Here is a 22,008-nt window from a genome sequence, read left to right as displayed (position 1 = left end):
CGAGAAGACGGTGGTGGTGGGAGGAGCTCCGCCACTATGAGCTCCTCTCATGCATGCACATGTACATTAAGTGGGCCTTATATAGATGGCCATACATCAGAAATTCTAATGGGGAAATGCCATTTCCTTCACATAAATCAGGGCCTAGGTGGCCATACCCTATTGCATAACATAGAAACTTCATGGTGGGATCCATGGAGAATGGTCCCACCATGGGTAGATACATGTATGATGTAATGGACCTTAGGCCACATCTAGGGACCAAGATAGGATCCCCACCATTGATTGGTGGGTCTCACTTGCCCCAAGCTAAAGAAAATAAAGATCCATGGAGAATATGAAAGAAATAGATCCTAGGAAGCACCCACCTTGGATCTTGAACTTCTTCTTCTTCCCTAGTGCTCCAATGCTCCTGAGATGATCTTTTAATGGTGGAGATTGACTTTTGATAGTTAGATTGGTGGGGAATATAGGTGAAAGGGGCTGGATTTTCTCCAAAGGGTGGGACGTCCAAGCCCTTGTAAGAATGGAGAAAATGAAGAAGAAAGAGGGAGGGAGAGATATAAGAGAGAGAGAGAGAGAGAGCTAGCTTCTCTAGCTAGGCAATGATGGCATGAAAGAAGCATGGAAGAGAAACGCATCATTACTTGTAAGGTAATAATGGATTTGTAAGAGGCATGGAATAGGTTAGCATTCATAACTTGCTAAGGTAGGGTAGCTATAGCTAGGGTGATGTCATCACCCTCATGATTACCTAGGAATGGTGCCATATGGGATAGGTGGGTCCTGCGACGTGTGGTCCACGGCCATTACAATGCGCAATCCACATCTTATGATCTAAGCGTCGAATTGGCGCACGAGACGTGGCGTCAGAACCGCGATGACAGTGCGGATGTAATGGCATAGGTCTCGGGTTGAGTAAGCTCAGGTTTACAGGATGCAACTTAAGGTCGCGCGCAAATGATATCTACAGGTCGTGGGTTGTCAGAATTCGATCGGGAGGACCGCAGGATCCTACAGAATGGCGAGATGCTAGAACACAGGCCTGATAGTAGGGCTTGGACTTCACCAAGTATAGGTGGAGGAATTCATCCATGGTCAGCTCAGGTTGTTCGAGCTTAACTTAGAGAATGAACAACCCTACCTACACGCTTCAGGCATTTGGGATTATCTACTTAGAAGCTAACTCCAGGCGCAAGAGGACCTCTCTAACCATGCGATGAAGAGGGAGCCTCAAGCCGCACTGGAAGGCGACCAAAAATATGGCCACTTGGCCATCTTGGGGCTCGCTTGGAAATTCACCAAGTGTGGGAGCTTGGAGCACCACAGAGTCTGGAATGTGGTACTCCAACTTGATCTGCACCAGGGCAGATTCCATCAACGTCGACCCGATTGGCCCGATCTCTTTTGATTTTAACGAAGATTGACTGATAGCCCCCTCAACATCCACTAGTCGCCTGGCCGAGGACTGGGTAGCCATCCTCGACCCATGGGACACCTGGAAGTCCCTGTCGCTCATCATCACCAAAGGAGATGAGGGATTCTCCAGGAGATCAGAGTCTTCCGACCCTTCATCACGCTAGGACGACTCCCCCCACCGGTCCGATGGACTTGGCATTTTTCTTCATTTTTGTTGGAATGAATGTCAGAAGCAAGAAACCCAGAAGAAAAAAAATTAGGGAGAAGGGGTGAGGAAGATGAAGCTCACCATAGAAGAGAAATGGGGTTTAGGTAGAGAAGGTAGAGAGGCATAGGGCAAGTAACCTTAACGCAATTAGTGTTTTCCCCTTTTATAGAAAATCCAATTGCACGAGCATTGAATGCACGCACTTAACGCGACCCCCAAAAAGACTCCTCGACACCCGCGCTCAGACATGTGGAGCTCTCCCACTCGTTGGCTAACTCGATTCTCCAGAATGCGCCACGCGTCAGCGCCCCATACGCTGAAGACCAAACACGTGCCCTGACAGCACAGGTGACCTCAAGTCGAGGCACACCACCTCAAGCGTGCCATATCATGATTGCAAATACGCCTCGATTCTTATGCTCTCTGCCTTACTTCGCATTCATGATAAGTAGGACCAATGCCCCATGTGCAAGAATGTTTGACCTCACCATATTCGACTCACTTTCTAAGCCCACTACGCAAGCTCGAAAGTAGGGGGGCTTACTGTTATAGGAGAAAATGGACTAACCACTAAGGAAAAACCAGCTTGAAAATATATGTACAACACAAAAAGGCCAGCTAACTTTTCCATGGTCTTATTCATTGTCGAGCTGATGCTCAGAACATCTCCTAGTAAAGACCCCCAAAGTGCGATCTCACGTCACATGACAAAATGAAGAGGATGGTCATCCATCTATATTTTACTAAGGAAAGGAGCTCGGCTTGGTCCTTCGACACAACTTCCAAGGGTAGGCTGTCAAATCGATAATCTACTCATTACAAATCTTGACCACGGTTCACTAGAGAATTCAGGATAGCAAACCGCTCTCAGAGGTAGCCATATAAGTCACCTCAGACTCTCCAACTCAACCTCTTATCGCATGCTTCTGCTAGTTCCGATATGGTACCGACAACTACTTGTCCAAGATCTCAGCCAAGGATCTCAGGAGATAACCGCAACACGGGTCTAGCTGGGATCTTCGCCAAAGATCTCGGAAGATCATTGCAATATGCCTGGGATTTGAATCCCTCTATAATACACTCTTGTTAAATGGGGAGATATTTCCCTACACCATCGCCACCTCTTACCTATAAATAGGAGGATCCCTAATGGTGAAAGGTACGAATAATCCTACTAAGAAAACACTCACAAAAACCCTACGTTCAACTAGACCTACCTTGCCTGTCTGACTTTGGCATCGGAGGGTCCCCTACTGCATTCAAGGTCTACATCTATGTCTTGTTTTGCAAGTCTCAAGTGGTCTAAGGAGGACGTCCAGATTCTACATCAACACTTATTGTGTAATATAGGTGTTATAAATATATGTACCCTAATTAAAATGTTCAATGATGAATGATGTTGTGAATGTTTGTACATTAATATAAAAGGTTCAATGAAACAACTAATTTATTTTCCTGACAACAATGACCAATTACACGCAACGACGATGATTCGTAGTAAATAACAACGAAGACCCGTACCACATGACAATGCCAACCGGTAACATATAATAACAGAGACCCATAACAATGCCGATAGTGACCTATACCACATGACAATGATGATCCCTTGCACATGAAATCACCGACAAGCTAGGGCTGAAAGTTAGTTGCGTTGGGTTGGTGCTCAACCCTAGCCCAATCCAATGTTCCTATACCTCAACCCTAACCCCACCCAACCCAACCTTGAGTTGGGAATTCTCAACCCAAGCCCAACCCAAGCAAGCTCGGTCGAGTTGGTCGGGTGGATACATGCTAATATTTTTGTTATTACAGTAGTCTATTATATTTCAAAACATGTCTTATTTTATTTTATTAATTATATATGTATTTATTTATCATAAAGAACTTCATTTTTTTCCACACAAACAAGCTAAAATACAGGACAACTACTCCTTTAAAAGTCCGTTGTGTAGCACACAATCTATTTGGGAGAGAGAAATCTGGCATATCTTGTTAGCTTGAGTCATCGAAAATGACATGGATCGATGCAACCCGATGGCACTGAATTTCCTATGCCTTTAACACAAATGTTCCCCACTCAACTATAATTTATAAGTAACATATATATTGATCGTGTTTGGGTTCGGTCGGGCAACTCGTGACCTTAACCCGAGCCCGACCCAAGTTTTATCGTGTTGGTGTTTGTATGGACCAAGCTCGAGACCGAACCTGATACATCCTGCCTGAGCCCAACCCAATCTCGGGTGGGTCACGGTTCGGTCGGGTTGAACCCGCCCAACTTTCAACCCTACAACAAGCACAAGACATGCATGAAAACACTAATTCCATCAACCTAAATAATATTTTCATCCAACTTGACTCAACATTCAAAGAATCTGACAAGTATACAAAAAATTATATCCTTCACTTTATCATATATCAAACATTCAATCATATAATTATATACATCCCACATGATTATATAAATATATACATTCTACAAGTAAAATGAATCATACAAACTAATCACATTTCTATCTAATTAACTTTCTCCATCTTTCTAGAAAAACTCCTTGTTGCAGGTCTAGAAGCCATCTTATTCCTCTTAATCATAATAGGACATCTGGTCCGGTTCCCAATTTGTTTATTTCATCCACTTATTCCTCAACCTTATTTTCATTGGGATCATTGGATAAAAGAATATTGGATAATGAAATGGAGAAGACCCTAACAGTCATTTTTTTGAAGAAAAGAACATAGGAAAATAGTCCACTGGAGAATGGAACGTTGGAGAGTGGTTGTCGGTCCTATGGAAGAAGCTTTAAAGCAAAAGAGTTACGAAGAATGGAACGCCGAAGAATGTAATGGGTGGAGAGTGGTAGTGGGTCCCGCCAAGGAAGTTTCAAATGAAGAAGAAGAGTTTTGGTTGATTTTCCTCTAAAAATTAAAATTTTCAAATAAGGTAGTAGGGTCATTTTCGTCCTTGCAAAAATTAAAAAGTTATCAGAAAGCAAAAAAAATAATGGAAAAAGGAGGTTAAACACGTGCTACGACCAAACCTTAAAGCCATTTTAGTAAATATTCTAATTTTAAATCTACTTGATTTTGTACATCATGTGTAAGGCCCATCCCCACAACATGTGATATTGTCCGCTTTGCTGAAGCTCACGGATTTAAAACACGTCACATCTGTTAAGTAAGGAACCCAACTTATAGCCACCACAACTTCGGACAACTCTTCCGATGTGGGACAAAGTTCTACCTTCACTGTGTGCATAGTAGCCTGCCAGCACAGTTGCCTGCCAACCACTGGTAGCTCACCCAGGCCCTTAAGCCCCACCCACATCAGTGTCCACCCACATGTGCTGGCCCACATGTGGCCACAATGACAGGGTGTCACATCATGTCCTAACATGGACTTCGCCTATCGACAAAGTGCATGTAACAAAATAACACAGTGGGACCTACAAAACTTTTTAATTTAAAAAGGCGCTAGAAAACTAAGGGAGGAAACGGTGGGGATTGAATGCTTACCAAAACTATTTAGGAGCCATAAAAGTTTTGGATCAAGATGATGTTTGCATTTTCCAAGTTTGTGTGACCTTATCAATCAGTTAAATAGCAAATAAACATTACAGTGAGCCCTATGAAGTTTTTAATGGTGGGCATTCAGTCAACACTATCTTCTTGTAGTGTGGTCCACCTAAAAATTGGACCTACCTCATTTTTAAGGTCATGCCCTAAAATGAGCTGGAAAAATAGATGGATGGCATGGATAAAACAGATACATCATGGTGGGACACATAGAGGTTTGACACTAGCTTGTTGACTGTCGAGGTCGCTAGCCAAAGCATGTTCCTGCAATAGGCACCACCGAACCTTTTAAGATAAACATTCTATCTAGGACAGTGACCCCTTCAGTATCAAGATCAGCATTGCATGGTGCTAGAAAAAAAAACTCTATGAGCCCCACCATGATATATATGTGTCTTATCCACACCATCCATCCATTTCTCCCAGCCATTTTAGGGCATGAACCTAAAAATGAGGTAAATCCAAACCTCAGATGCACCACACCACAAAAAATAACGATGATTGAACTCCCACCATAAAAAAAATAAATACATAAATAAATAAATAAACTTCTTTGAGCTCATGGTAATGTGTATTTTCCATCCAACCATTGATTAGGTCATCCAGACCTGGATAAAGGGAAAACGAACATCAGCTTGATCCAAAACTTTTGTAGTTGATCGAACGTAAGGGCTGACAATGCCAAGTGCAGGGGGGTGAGTGTGAAATATTGCACATTTTCTCCTATTTATGCCTTGATTTTATCAACATGATAGTACTTAATCGATCTAATTATGTATGTTTTCATGTGCGAGGTGATTCGGAAGCCTATGATGAATATGTGCTTAAAAGGATAGATTTAGAGCTCAAAAGAAGATAATGAAGAATTGGAGATTTAAAAGTTATCAATGAAAAATTCATATGCCAAAGATCTAATGAAACCAAGTGAAGAATGAAGAGAATCAAAGGTTTGGAGTGAAGAAAATGAATCTTGAAAATTGTCCAAAAAAATGATATTCTAAAACTCTGAGTTTAAAAGAGAAAATTCTGAAATCATTTTCAAAATAAACTTCAATGGCATGGAAGTGACTTTGATGACATCGACAATTTGTAAATTTCAGGCTCAACTCACTGGACACTTTTAGACAAATTTCAATGAATCGAAGACAGTTTGATGTCATTGAAGGTGCAATCGAATATTGTTCGATGGCATCGAAATTTGTCATCGAAGATGTGCAGCATAAATTTGAGGCAGTTTGCGAACTTTTCAGAGGCAATGTGAAAGTTTGAGTTACAAAACTATTGAAAGGAGTCCTTAGGCTATTCCAAATCATCTTCTAGGGTTTGGAAAGGGAGAGAAGGCCTAGATGGAGCACCGACAATGTTCTTCCACTTCGATTTCTTCATAAATTCTAGTATATCTTTTAGTTTTTCTTTTATTTTTAGTTAATTATGACCAGTTAATCTCTTAGCTAAGGCTAAGAGGTGAAGCTATAGTTTATTTTAATGTTACTTTATTTTGATTCAAGTACATGTTGGATTTCCATTAATTTTTTTTTAAAAAATAAAGGAATATTTTTAGTTTTCTATAGTTTATTATGATTGAAATTATAGTTGATGTTGTGAAAGCTTTTGATATCTTCTTATCTGTTTTGAAAGTGTGTGATCTGTAAAATTCATGATTCACCATCTTCTATAGGCATGGTGAATGCTTGAATTCCCTGCGATTATCATATTGATGCTTCATGAGAGAACTATGTTAATGGAAAATTCAAATTTTTGAGTTTTTACTGCTCTATCATCCAACTGGATAGGATAGGACTTTAATTCCAGATGTAGCTCTTTGAATCAAGTAAGGTGCAATCTTAATAGTTACATGTGGATCATTAGCGCTCTAGTTTCCCTTTTATTATTGATTGTTAAATCTTTGATCTCTCAATTCTTAAGATTATTACTTAAATCTAGTTTCTAGTTCTAGTTTTAGTTTATTTTAGAAAGACACACATATAAGTCCCCATGGATTCGAACTCAGTCTCACCGAGTTATTAGCGCAGCCCTACACTTGGGGTTGTGAACAATCTTTTGGCCCCATTGCCGAGGACTTCAACTACGTTTTTCTGAGATTAACTAGTATTGGAATTAGGTTAGGAATAGGGTTAATTATTTCTGCTATAGGTTTTTTGAATTGTTTTTAGAAACTAACCAGTTTTATGTTTTGTAACAGTTAACATAGTAACTCCAATTCGATATTCTCCTTCCAACTTTCTCTTATTTCTAGATTTTTTATTTGTTGTAGTTGTTTTTCCCTCAGATCTTAGGGTTAGTTGTTCAAAACTTGAGGGTTGAGAGTGTTTCATAAAAATGTGAAGGGAGGAATGTTCTCATTATGAATTGTTATTTTTTACCCCACTTATGGTACCAAAAAGGCCTTCTGACATTAGACTAATTTTAGTGTAAAAGGGAAAACAAATCAAGAGATTTTGTCACCGTGATAAGAAGTAGAACCTAAGTGTTTATGTAGAGGTAGCTCTCTACTCCTAGTGGAGGGGCAATTTTTATTCATTAAAATTGCATTTCTTTTGTTATCATTTGATAATATGTTATGAATAACTCTATTGTAATCAACATAAAACCTAAATATGCCCGGTTAGGATTTTTTTATGTAGCGAGGGTCGCAAACACTTTCATGGCAAAGATGGACCAGAGAAGGCCTGATTAGAGGCGAAAATGATCTGGACCGTTAAAACCTTAAAACAATCGTATGTCGCAAACTAGAATGAGTTTTTTGACATATCATATATGATTTTGAGGCAGGAAAAGCTACTTTATCCAACTAACCCTGCCATGTAGGGTTTCCCATGTAGGATTTGCAAGATTCCATCATATCGACAGTCAAAAGTCCCTTTTATTTTCATTCTTACTATAAATGGTAAGTTTTAGTTTGATCATAACCTTTGATCCATTTGAGTTTTAAGAGTTGTTCCCAACATGAAAAGAGCTTAGAAAAATTAGGATAATAACGTGGTTAAGCCAAATTGGACACTTACGATTTTTGGCCGAAAACCATGAACTATAGTAATAATTATGATCGTCTATAAATAGTAAGTTTACTGTTTATAAATCACGTTTTTAGGGAGTTTGAGTTTAAATTTAACCTCATTATTTAAAGGATTGTAAATTCATTCTTTTATCATCAATCAATATATTTTCAAATTTATTAGAAATTACTTATATTTTATTCTTGGTGAATTTGAGAAAACTCTGTAAGGAATTCAGAAGTGCTCTATGGATTCAGAGTAGTTATCCCTGATAAAAAATAAATAAAATAAAATAAAATAAAAAAAGGTGAACGAACTCATCAGGTCCTTCGCCCCGCGTCATTTTTGTTGATTGGAAACAAAATATATTCCAGGAGGCTATATGGCCTGGCACACGCCCTTGATGAATAACACCTTGTTGATGTCCATTCCATTGAGATTGAAGAATGTGCACATTCCGCATCCTCGGGCCAACACTAACACACAAGATAAGGCCAGTCGAGTGGACGTTTCGCATGACACCAATATCACAGGCACGATCACATGACATATCATGTTATTTCCATGATATTTGTAAAATCCAAGTCAAATGTCAAGTCCCATCATGGACTTTGACCAACCTTCACGCATCAACATGGGCTATGTCGGTCTAAATAAGGAGAAAAACCCAAGCCCAACAAACCCATCGGCATCCCGGGGATAAGGATGAATCCTTCCCAATACCAGGACAAACAAAAAAAAGGTGGCCCAGTTTTGGACGAACACAAATACTTTAAGATAAAAGACAAAATACAAAAGATACAAAAGGCCTTAAAAACGTTACATACAGGTGTCAAAATGCAGCTCATGCGTTGGAAGTGAAATTGAAGTTAGCACATGTAGTTTCCCTCAACAGAAGAGAAGAACTGAATCCAATCCGTTTTTTACTCAAATCGAATTGCAGAAGATTATCTTCCATCTGATATCCTCCTAAAACTATTGAAGTTCTCGGTTTCAAACCTCCATCCACAAATGCCAGGCACAGAACATCTTCATCCACCGAAACAATCGAATTCGCCCCGAATACCCTCCAGATCACGTCGTCCTCATGTAAGACGAGATCGACAATCGGCACGGCGGGGCCCACTCGCGTGCTTGGGATAGTGCTATAGAGAAAACACGCTTTGAATGGTTTCACGGACTTTGCTATAGTGATATTCATGGATTTAGCAGCTTGCGTGAAAGCCTCAGTGAAGGCCTCGTAGATGGATCTCTCCATTATAGTATAAGGGGCCACAGTGATGATCTTGGTCCCACCTATTCCCTCATGATCGATGGTCAGTAAGTTTGAGTTGATGGGCACGTGCTTACCGTTGATCTTGATCGAAGTGACACCGATGAAGTACTCATCGGACGGGTGAGAGTATGTGATATTGGTAGTAGCCACTGGGTTGAGGATTAGTGGTGTGTAGTTAAGGAACTTGGAGACGTCAGTTTTGGGGAGGAAGATGTAGGGCCCACTAGTACCGAAGAATGCAACGCCTGGTGCTGAGGGAGACCCGGACAGACACATAACGAATATATCAGGTAATGACAAGATTGCGCTAACTTGCGCCGGGAGTGAATAGTTCGACCTTCCAAATGCCATGACACCTGATGCACCCTTAGCTAGGCCTTTAAGAAGGACGGTGCGCGCGCATGAGAAAACAAACTGGGTGAGCGGGATTAGTGGTCCTGGATTAAAGCCGTTTGTTACAGGGAGTGCGATTGTGTCAATGATTGCATCCGCTCTCATAACGAGACGTGTGAACGAGTTCTCGGGGAAGAGAGAACAGGTGTCGGTAGTGCAGCCAGGATTCGATGATGTGGGACAGAGAGTGGTGTTGCATGGGATGGGAATGTATGAGGAGGATTTGTACGTTTTTTGGCAATCTATCCATGAGAAAGAGAAGCCAAGGTCTATGACGAATTTTGAGGGTTTGAGACGGGTGTTTTGGTAAATAGTGGTAGTGTATTGGAGGGTGGAATGGTCCTTTGTGATGGGAGTGAGGAGAGGATTTGAGATGGAGATGGAGAGGGAAAGAGGAGAGAAGAGGGTGGTGGTGGCAAGGAGGAAGAGTGCAAGAGACATTGGTTTTTTTTTTTTTTTTTTTGACGTGGGATGGTTTTGAGAGAGTAGAATTTGGTAGAAAGGGTGTAAAAAGAGGTGGGGTTGGTTGTTTTTGATAGTGTGGAGGGTGGCTAGCGAGAGCCCGCTACGGACGCGGATTAGGTGCTGTTGAATACCACCCCCAGCGGTGGTGTGTGGATGCTTGGGGCACTGTGGGCCCAACGTCATGTATGTCGAAGCGGATTGGCTGGTGTACCACACACCAGCTATATAGCTGGTGTAGATACGTTTCATGCGAAGACGAGCGCCGACGCTCCTCGAGCTCCGAGTTATCCTAACGGTTCAAATGAGATCAAAGTTACATGGCCCCACAATGATGTATTTATTATATCCATACCGTCCACTTTTTGAGATTATTTTAGAGTATTAGACAAAAAATTGAATCATATCAAAAGTTCAAATGGACCCCATCAAAAATAGCAGCGAGGATAATGATTTCCACCGTTAAAAAAATTGTAGGGCCCACCATAACGTTTACTGTCCATCGAATATGTTAATAAGGTCACAAATACATGGATGAAGAGGAAAAACAAATTTACTTTTGATCTGAAACTTCGGTGACCCCAAAAGGGTTTCAATGGTAGACTTTCAATCCCCCACTGCTTTTTGTAGTGTGGTCCAATTGATCTTTAGATCTGTCTTATTTTTCAGCTCAATTCTTAAGATTAGCTCTCCAAATGGATGGACGGTTTGGATATAACACATACCTCATGATGAGACCCACAGAACTTGCTGACGTGTACACCAGCCACTCGGCTTCCATTTTATGGACGTGCTTTGGCTAGTGACGCTGTCATCAGCCAGGTGACCATTGGTCGGTGCTACGTGGACCCACCATGATGTATGTGTTTTATCCACACCGTCCATCCATTTTGAAAGATAATTTTAGGGTTTTATGAAAAATGAGGTAGATCTAAATCTCAGGTGGACCACACCGTGGGAAAAAAAGTAGTGATTAAATTTCCACCATTAAAAACCTCCTGGGCCCACTGTAATGGTTATTTGACCTGTAACCTGATGATTAGGTCATACAGACTCGTATGAAGGGAAAAAAATATATATCAGCTTATCCAAAACTTTTGTGGCTCCATTAAGTTTTTAACGGTGAGCGTTCGATAACACTGCGAGGTCTGCTTGAGATTTGGATCAACCTCATTTTTAAGCTCACGGAGTGGGTGGACGGCATGGATGAAATATATACATCATGGTGCGGCCCACAGAGCAGCCATTGGATAGAGGCTGGGTCACTGGCCAATCCCTCTCCGTATTTTATATCCACACCATCCATTCGTTGTTTCAGCTCATTTTAAGCTACCAACCAAGAAATGAAGCATATATATCCGAAGCTCAAGTGGACCATAGAAACAGTGGGACAATGACACCCGCCGTTGAAACCTTTCCTGCACGAGGGGAAAATATAAAACATCAGCCTAAAAAGCTTTTAATGGTGGCCATTCAACACTATTTCCTGTGGTGTGGTACACTTGAGCTTCGAATTAACTTTATTTCTTGTTTCATGGAATAAAATGATACGGAGAAATGGATGGACGCCGTGGATATAAAACATATATATCACGTTGGGCCCACAGCGTCCAACACATCCACACACCACAGCTGGGTGCGGCGTTGGCAGCACCACCTGATTCGCGTTCGCTACCTACTTTTTTCTTTTTCTTTTTTCAAATGACAAGCTCACACCTGTGCAGTGGATGCGTGATGTGTTTGTCACTCATGCAGGCATGGTTTAACGACTCGGCGACTTTACCTGACTCGTTTGGCACTGAGTTGACTCGGGTCTTGTCTTAGTTGGGCTGGGTTTGAGGTGACTCGTAATAACTAGAGGGGATTTGACTAGATCTGGGCATATCTGACCCGATCCGGTGGATCCGACCAGATTAGACCCGATCCAACCCTTTTCGAACTGAACCAATAGCCTGGATCGGTGCGGATTGGGTAGGGTTATTCAGATCTGACATTTTTTCGGATCGAGAAGGGATCGTGGTCAATCCGAACTGATCCGATCCGAAAACCCGATCCGATCCGACTCGATTCGGAGTGGTTCTTATCAATAATTCTACTTTTTCTTGTGGTATGGTCCACTTGAGCTTTGGATATGCATCAATTTGGGTTCAACCACTAAAATGATCTGAAAAAATGAATGGACGGCATGGATAAACCACATGCATTCACGGTGTGCCGCAACAGAGTTTACTCAATATAATAAGAAGAGGATTTGCTGGTGTACCATACACAGCTATATCGCTGTTGTGGGCTATAACTGTAGGTACATGTCGTGCGAAGGCGAGCACTAACGCTCCTCAAGCTTCGAGTTGTATGAACGGTTCAAAGGAGATCAAAGTTATATGGACCCCACAGTGATGTATTTATTATATCTAAACCGTTTATATATTTTTTGAGATCAATATAGAGCATTATCCAAAAAATGAATCATATCCAAAGATCATCTAGACCACACCACAAATAGCAGCAGAGAATGATTTTCACCATTAAACACTTCGTAGGGCCCACCATAACATTTATTTTCCATCCAATCTGTTCATAAGGTCACAAAGACCTGAATTAAGAGGCAAAACAAATTTCACATTGATCCAAAACTTCTGTGAGACTATGACCCCAAAAAGGGTTTTAATGGTAGATGTTCAATCCCCACTGCTTTTTTCAGTGTGATCCACTTGATAGTTAGATCTATCTTATTTTTCGTCCCAAGCCTTAAAACGAGCTCACCAAATGGATGGACAGTTTGGATATAACACATACCCCAGGATCAGAACCACAGAACTTGCTAACGTCAATATAGCAATGCAGGCACTTTCATGCACAGCACGTTACAGCTGCACACCATGTTCAGCACGTCAACACAGCTATAGCGCCTTGAGCTCTGAGTTATACGAACGGCTCAAATGAGAACAACATTACATGGGCCCCACAATTTATTATATACATACTGTTTATCCATTTTTCGTGATCATTTTAGAGCATTTGGAAAAAAAATTGAATCATAGTTAAAGCTCAAATGGACCACACCAAAAATACCAACGAGGATAATGATTTTCACCATTAAAAAAGTCAATACGAATCATACCCAACCTGATCCGACTCGATTTCCCTGACCAAGTTGGACTCAGCTCGGGTCAGGCCAACCGTGCGTTGGATCGGTTCAAGTTAAATGTCCTAGATTCGGTCCCGGATCGGATCGGGTTCGGGTCAGCCCAACTAGATTTCGGACCGAATCTATTTGGACCCTATTCGATCCGACTCGGTCTGATGTCCAACTCTAGATCTGATCGAGTCCGAGCTGACTTGGATGAGTCGCAGCAAACTCGTCTAAGTCTTAAAACCATGCATCCAGGCCTATCTTTCCCGCTAGGGGATGCAAATTGCCCACGGACGCTGTCAGTAACAAATAGCTACTAGAGGTGCTCTTTAGCCCCACCATGATGTAAGTGTTTTATCCATGTCGTCCATCCATTTTTCCATCATTTTAAGGCATGATTTCAAAAATGAGGCAAATCCAACTCTCATGTGGATCATACCAAAGGATAAATGTGTTGATTGAATGCTCACCATTAAAAACTTCTTAAGAGCCACACAAGTTTTGCATGAAGCTAATATTTTTTTTTTCTTTATTAATGTTTGTGTGACCTAATCAACAAGTCGGATGGCAAATAAATATTACCATGGCCTTGGGAAGTTTTTAATGGGCATATTCAATCACTACTATTTTCTTGTGGTTCTGTCCTGTTGGGATTTCGATCATCCTGATTTTTTGTATCATGGCTTAAAATAATCTATAAAAATAAATAGATAGAGGCATTTTTGTTATTTATTTATTTAAAAAATTCATCGAAACTCCTTATTTATGACTCCACACTTAATGACTTCATGTTTTCAAGTCCAATAAATATGGTGTAAAGAAGAATACCACCCCTTCCATGTTTTTAATATGACCATGATTATATTGGGATTCAGTGGTATGCTCAATTAGATTATTCATCCTTTAGTAGATCCAAACCATTGATCAAGTAGGCCTACCTTATAGAAATCTTACATTCTCTCACTTGAGCCATACTGATTAATGTCAAATATTCATTCTGATTATTTTTACAAAACATGTTTGTTATAATTCTAAGCCCACAACAAACCCAAATCAATCCTAAATATTAGAAATTCGGATCTAATACTAGTGTCAATCATACGCTTTGTGAAAGCATGTTCAACAAAGATAGAACAATCAAACTAGAATCAACTTATCAAGCAATTACAAACACACGATTTTATGTTGAAAACCCTTTCAGAAAAAACCACGGCACAAAGTGACAAAGATCTCCACTATTATCAAAACCTTCGAGTTACACCATCGCCGTTCTTCGATTACAGAAGCAATCCAATCTCTCCTTGCAATGTACACCCCGAGGAAAACCCCCAACCCTTGAGAAAACTCCCTTCCAACACCTTATAAATGTATAAAACCCTCTCAACATGCAAAACCCTTGCCTTATGAGAGAAAACACCCATTTGTTTCAAGCCCTAATTGAATGAGGACCTAAATAGCCTGACCTATGCAAAACCGCATAACAGAGTCGACGACTGTTGATCAGACCAACTCATTCCGACAAAGCACCACTCTGCTACTAAGAAATCCTACACTATGTAGGTTAGATCGAACCCAGTTCGGTCTGACCGACAGAGCCATGCTTCATCTCTCAGATTGTGCAGAATCCAAGACACTCACATAATAGTCTTCACCTTAACTCATATTCTGCCAAGTAACTTTGAAGATCTCCCATGCTAGCCTCCACCTTGAGCGTAGACTGCTCCATGCATCCTCTACCTGGAACACAACTCCATTTGCACCCCTATGCAAGGGTGCCAATCTCATATCTTTTGAATCTCTCCCAAAGCAATGAGTTCTTGTATCTTGTGGAACCTCATGTCGATGGGCTTGGTTTTCGCATGATATACTTGATTTAACGCTAAATGGATAGTGCTCTAACTATCGCAGTGCAATCGAATCACCTCATATTTCAACCTGAGTTCTCCAATCAGACCATTCAAACATAATGCCTCCCTTGACACCTCTATCGCACCCATGTATTCCTCCTCTATTGTGGACAACGCTATAGTAGACTGTAACATAAATCTCCAATATAGAGGTCCGCCTGCTAATGTGAAAACATATCCCTTAGTAGATCTTCTATTGTTCAGATCTCCTACATAATCCGCATCCACGTAGCCTATAACTCCACCTAAAGCTCCATGTCCCTCGAACATGATCCCAGTGTCGACTATACCCTTGAGATACCTGAGAATCCACTTAACTGAATTCCAATGCTCTTTTCATGGATTTACTATATATCTGATGACCCTGTTAATTGCCTATGAGATATCCGGCTTCGTGCAAACCATTGCATACATGAGACTCCCCAATGTACTCACATATAGTACCCATGACATGTCTTAAATTTCCTCATATGTGCTTATACATATCTTGAATGACAACTTAAAGTGACCTGCTAGAAGCGTGTTAACTGGCTTAACACTTTACATGTGGAACCTCTCTAGCACCTTCTAGACATATCTTCTCTAAGACAGCCACAGCTTCCTAGACTCTCTGTCTTTGTGAATCTTCATATCTAGTATCTTCTTTACAACGCCCAAATCCTTCATATCAAACTCATTGCTTTAGATAGACTTAAGCAAAAGTATCGCTTTCTTATCCTTCACAGCAATAGGCATGTCATCAACATATAACATCAATATGATGTAGGACTCGTCCTCAAGCACCCTATAATATACACAACAATCATAATCACATATAATATACCCAATCTTAACCATGTAGGAATCAAACCGTTTATGCCATTGCCTAGGAAAATGCTTCAACCCATACAATGACTTCTTTAGCTTATACACATAATCTTCCTTACCAAGCTCCTTGAATCATTCTAGTTGCTTCATGTAAATAACTTCCTCCAAGTTCCCATGAAGGAATGTCGTCTTCATATCAAGCTACTCAAATTTCAAATTGGATTCTACAACCATAACTGGTAACACATCGATTAATGTATGTTTCACAACCGAAGAGAAAACTTTATTATAATCTATTTCTTCCTTCTATGAGTAAACTTCGGCTACTGTTTCGACAAGAAATGAATGCATTTGGTTTGGGGATTTATCATTCAATAATAACAAAGAAAATAGAAGAACATTCATCATCATAAATTTTATTAATTCTAAGTTTGTTTACATCCTCATGTCTCCTTGATTATGAAACAAAGTATAGAGAATTAGTGCAATGAATGAAAGGAGAAGCAGGTCAATGGCAACTTCAGCAGCATTTTAGTATGTTTTGCATCAGTCGGAGCACAGAGGTATTGTGCGGGTCCAAGATCCTCGCTTCAAGCTGACATTTGCTTGTTGTGCAAGTCCGCACAACTCATCTTCAGTCGCACAAGTCCGTACAACTCTTCTTTCAGTTGCGCGGGTCGACACAACTCATCTTGAGTACTTATCTTGAGTTGCACGGGTCTGTACAACTTATCTTGAGTTGCGTGGGTCCCTACAACTCATTTTGAGTTGTGTGGATCCGCACAACTCATCTTCTCAATACTTATTCCTTCTCTCTCTCTCTCTCCTTGCTCCTGACACCTCTCTAAAACTTCTGATCCTGCAAATGAGAGGGGGAGGAGGTATTTATAAGCTTTCACATGTGTGAGGCATCGATTTACGTGCCACGAGCCCCACTCCATGCAACACTATTCACCCGAGCAACACATTCATCTGCACAACTATTCACCCACGCAACACTATTCATTACAGCACTATTCATCATAACACTATTCATCACAACATTATTCATCGCAATACTATTCACGCAGCACATATTTTTCAGAGAGGGATGATGGAGAGAGGGACATGTAATGGGCAGGACTACTTATCTTAGATCCTTGATGTGTAACAAACCAAACTCATATCGACTCGTGTATTTTTTGTGCCCCAACAGATGTCCCCTCGATTCTTTTTTAATTTATTTACGAAATCAAATGGAAGATCGATCTTCTTCTACACAAATATCCTTTCACGTCTGAGAAGGATTCTTTTTCATGCAAATAGAGTTGGTCGCATGATGGAGAAGGATCGCTCGAATGGAGAACTGAAGAGTCGAGATCAAAAGAATCAAGCTTGGAGGAATCGTGTTCAAATGAATTATTGTTGAATGAATCAAGGTCGAAGGAATCGAGCTCATATGAATTGTGGTTGAAGGATGACTGGATGATCGTGCTCGAACGAAAGACCAAATGATCATGCTCGAACGAAGGACTGAATGATCACGCTCAAATAGAAGACTGAATGCCCCCAGTCAGAAGCACCGAGTGAATGCTTCAATAGGGAGGATAATGACAGTAATGAAAGCACTTTATCTTCATAGCAGTCAATCAAATAGAACACCTTTCTATGAATAGGGTCACAATTGCATCCTCAACAATTTTAATTCTCTTATTCGCGTAATTCTCTTTTCATTGAAACTTGCCACTGTAACAGTTGTCGTGACTCCATTTTTAAGTAACTTAATCAGAGAACTTTCTTTTAATGTTGCTCCTTCTGCAACAATCTTTCGGTATGCTTCAACAACTCTTTCTTTGACCTCTATGGTCAAGGAATTGTTCCTTAATGTTGTTCCTACTGCAACAATCTTCGAGGATGTCCCCTTTATTCATGGTCTACATAATCCAAGATTTTCAATGATAATTTCTCCTGCCAAATTAATTGAAATTAGTATTTCATAACTTTCGAATGAAGTATTGATAATTTTGAAATATATTGAAAGCTTTAGGATAATTGTAATATATTGACAATTCAAAAATATAATGTATTCATGACTTTAAAATGTATAATGGTTTGAACTATAGGTTCCCATTATTTACAATATTCCTTTTGTTTGCAATGTGCTCTTTTGTTTGTAATATGTTCCTCTTTTATTTGTAAAATGTTCCTCTTTTGCAATGTTCTCTTCATTTGCGATATTCTTTTTATTTACGATGTATTCTTCATTTGTAATATTCTCTTTATTAACGATATTCTCTTTATTTATGAGATTCTCTTTATTTGTGATATGTGCAATGTATAATATGACAATGATTTAGTCATTTCATCTTTGTGCTTGTCAACGTGCTTTACATTGCGTTTGTTACATTCTTTGTTTTAGTGCTTTGCATTGCATTTGTTGCATTCTTTGCTTTAGTGCTTTTCCAATCTTTGAATCACAGTTTAAGCTTTTGAGATGTTGGAGCGAATATAACTTTTACTGGACATACTTTGACTGGACTTGACTGGACTTGACTGGACTTGACTTGACTTTACCGAACTTAACTGGACTTGATTGGACTTGACTTGACTTTCATAGTTTAAGCTCTTAAGTAGTTGGAGCAAGTATAGTTTTTTAGACTCTTGAGCATTTGGAGTCAGGGGTCTTACACGAATGGCCTTTGTAACTCTTATGAGTTCATTGAACCACCGTGGCCGGGGAGTTCACAAACCGCAATCCATTAGAGGGGCCTAGTGAAGTTACTAAGGCCATGACCTTGGTAGGTTTTATGCACAGGGTTAGCCGCAATAACTCTCTAGAGTTCATAGGGCTCACCAGGCTATCTTAAGGGTACCAAATCCAAGGTCACCAATCCATCGATGAGTTTTAGAGAGGCCCGTCCTCATGAGTTTCTACTGAAATCAAGCCAGATATCTAGGGGAGTCTTCTGCATGGTTGGCCTATCTATGGACAAGCTAAAGAGCTCACACTGCAGCCCACTTTTCTTCTTCTGCAAGGCCGAACCCATTCACGGGAGGGCATTTTCTCTCACCATCTCCCTTGGCATTGTCAAAAGTTATACAGACGACATTGGTCTCACGCATGGTTGACCTTCGTGGACTTTTGGCCTCTTAGGACTTTTAGTCATTGGCTCTCTCCGCTTTTCTCGTAGGTTTAAGCATGTGATGGCCTCTGCGGTCTTTTTAGGGCCCCTGGCTTCTCACTGCTGCCCGCAAATATTTTTAGCAGATTGCTTGTATGATAGGTCTTATGCGTGGTTGGCCTTATAAGCGCATTCCGTTGCCATAAATGATAAATGGTAATGTTTCATAGTATTTGTAAGTGATTTTACCTTTGTGGCTTTGCTTGACGATAGTATCAAGGTAGCTTTACCTTTCGATCGTTGCTTAGCTTTACCTTTCGATCATTGCTAGCCTTTTGCTAGCTTTACCTTTCGATCATTGTTGGACTTTTGCTAGCTTTACCTTTCGATCATTATTGGGCTTTTGCTTTGAAGTTTTGCTTTGAAGCTTTGTGAGTGGAGCTTTTGAAGCTTGCATTAAAACTTTGTGAGTGGAGCTTTAATGCTGTTTAAGATGATTTAGTAAATAAAATGAGTTAGTAAATAAATTGGTCACAATATAATTTCAACATATCAGTATTCAATGCTAATAACAACTTAATAATAAATTGTTGAAGCGAATATCAATTTGGCAAAAATATCATAATAGACGATGTTCTAGCAATCATCGATTCCTTTCATAATCAATGATCATCAGCAATGTCATCAATACTACTCTGTAATGCATACAAGGTAGCAATTCCTTTTGCAGTGATTCTATCGATTGATTGATATAACATTATGTAATGTATAAATGTTACCTGATTTGCCCTCTTTTGATTGGGTGAGATTTTCTCTGAGAATCTTCACAATCAAAACTATTTTACCTTTTGGCTGCAGTAATAATTTGATCGCCATAATACTCCCAGGCTTAAGCATTATCATATAATAGTTCAACCGTGGTAATGATTCTTCCCCAATGTTGACATGGCTGTTCGGAAGGATATGTTAAAAAGAGTCTTTAGAGATGGTGTTTTTCTCTGATTTATCTATTCATTGAGCATTCTTCATTCTTGCTTCACCAAAGAACGAAGGTTCATGAAGACATATGACTGAAATACTGCTCGTCTTATTATGTTATTTGCTTTCTCAAAAAATCATCAATGCTCTCTTTTTTTGTCATGCCCTCTTTCATATGTCATTGTAATCGCACATTTCTATCTTCTTCATCACTATTTCTTTGGTTATCCTAAACATAACTTGACTTGATCCGATTCTTCCAGAAGATATCGACATGATGCCTCTAAGTCTTTCCATCGACTAACGAATTCGTCAACTGATTCGTCTTTCTCTTTGGCGAGCAGAGAGCAGTTTAGTCAAACTGATTTCTCTAGTCTTGTCTATCTTTGATTGTAACAGCTTCAACTTTCTCTAGTATTTTTTGTAGCGGTGATCATGTATTGTTGATCCAATCTTACACGAATCTGTTAGATATGAAGTAAATAATCACGTTAGTCGAGAGAAAATCTATTATGGTTGTGTAAGGATGGAATACCTACTATCCAAAACAGAGCATCAAATATTTTAATTAAACAAAATTGTACTTTGTTTTAGAGATGAAGGGAAAGATGTTCCCGTTGAGAGTTACCATTTTGACGTCTATTTGACGCCAGACAGTGATAAAGTTTTCTAAATATTTTCTAAGTTATCATTGAAAAATAACTAGTCCCCAACAAAGTTGTCATTTTGTTTCAATAAGAAATGAATGTATTTGGTTTGGGGATTTATCATTCAACAATAACAAAGAAAATAAAAGAATATTCATCATCATAAATTTTATTAATTTTGAGTTTATTTACATCCTCATATCTCCCTTGATTCTGAAATAAAGCAAAGAGAATTAGTGCAATGAATGAAAGGAGAAGCAGTTCAATGGCAATTTCGGCAGCATTTTGGCATTTTGCATCCGTCGAAACAACAGAAGTGTTGTGCAGGTCTAAGATCCTCACTTCAAGCTGACATTCTCTTGTTGCGCAGGTCCGCACAACTTATCTTCAGTCACACGAGTCTGCACAACTCATCTTTCAATTGCGCAGGTTTGCACAACTCATCTTGAGTTGCGTGGGTCCTTACAACTTATTTTGAGTTGCGTGAGTCCGCACAACTCATCTTTCCAATACCTATTCCTTCTCTCTCTCTCCCTCTCCTTGCTCCTGGCACCTCTCTAAAACTTATAATCCTGCAAATGAGAGGGGGAGGGGTATTTATAGGCTTTCACATATGTGAGGCATCAATTTACGTGCATGGGCCCCACTCCATGCAACACTATTCACCCAAGCAACACTATTCATACGCACAACTATTCATACATCACTATTCAACCGCACAATACTATTCATCGCAGCACTATTCATGCGCCACAGATTTTCCAAAGAGGGATGATAGAGAGAGGGCCGCCTAATGGGCAGGGTTGCCTATGTTAGATCCTTGATGCACAACGAACCAAACTCCTATCAACTCATATATTTTTTATACCTCAACAGCTACAAGTTGTGCCTTGAACTTTTCACCATCTTTTTATATTAGTGCTTCCTTCTTTTTGAATATCCACTAGTACCCTATAGCCCTTTGACCTTTTGGAAGTTCCACCAACTCCCATGTTTGATTCCTGTATAGAGATTTCATTTCCTCTACCATGACCAACATCTACTTGTCGTCATTCTTTCCAGACTTAGCCTCTTGAAAGGTGAA

General features: G+C 40.0%; 1 protein-coding gene across 1 annotated transcript; it reads right to left on the bottom strand.

Moving 5' to 3' along the window:
• Positions 1-9,046: 9,046 nt before the first annotated feature.
• Positions 9,047-10,670, bottom strand: LOC131231648 (probable aspartic proteinase GIP2). Its single transcript, XM_058227914.1, has one exon. It carries the CDS (start codon positions 10,601-10,603, stop codon positions 9,065-9,067), a length of 1,539 nt encoding a protein of 512 aa, XP_058083897.1. The 5' UTR covers positions 10,604-10,670; the 3' UTR covers positions 9,047-9,064.
• Between the last annotated feature and the right edge of the window lie 11,338 nt (positions 10,671-22,008).

The sequence above is a fragment of the Magnolia sinica genome, chromosome 17 (assembly GCF_029962835.1).
Source record: "Magnolia sinica isolate HGM2019 chromosome 17, MsV1, whole genome shotgun sequence".
Lineage (NCBI taxonomy): Eukaryota > Viridiplantae > Streptophyta > Magnoliopsida > Magnoliales > Magnoliaceae > Magnolia > Magnolia sinica.
This window is presented reverse-complemented; position numbering and strand designations above follow the sequence as displayed.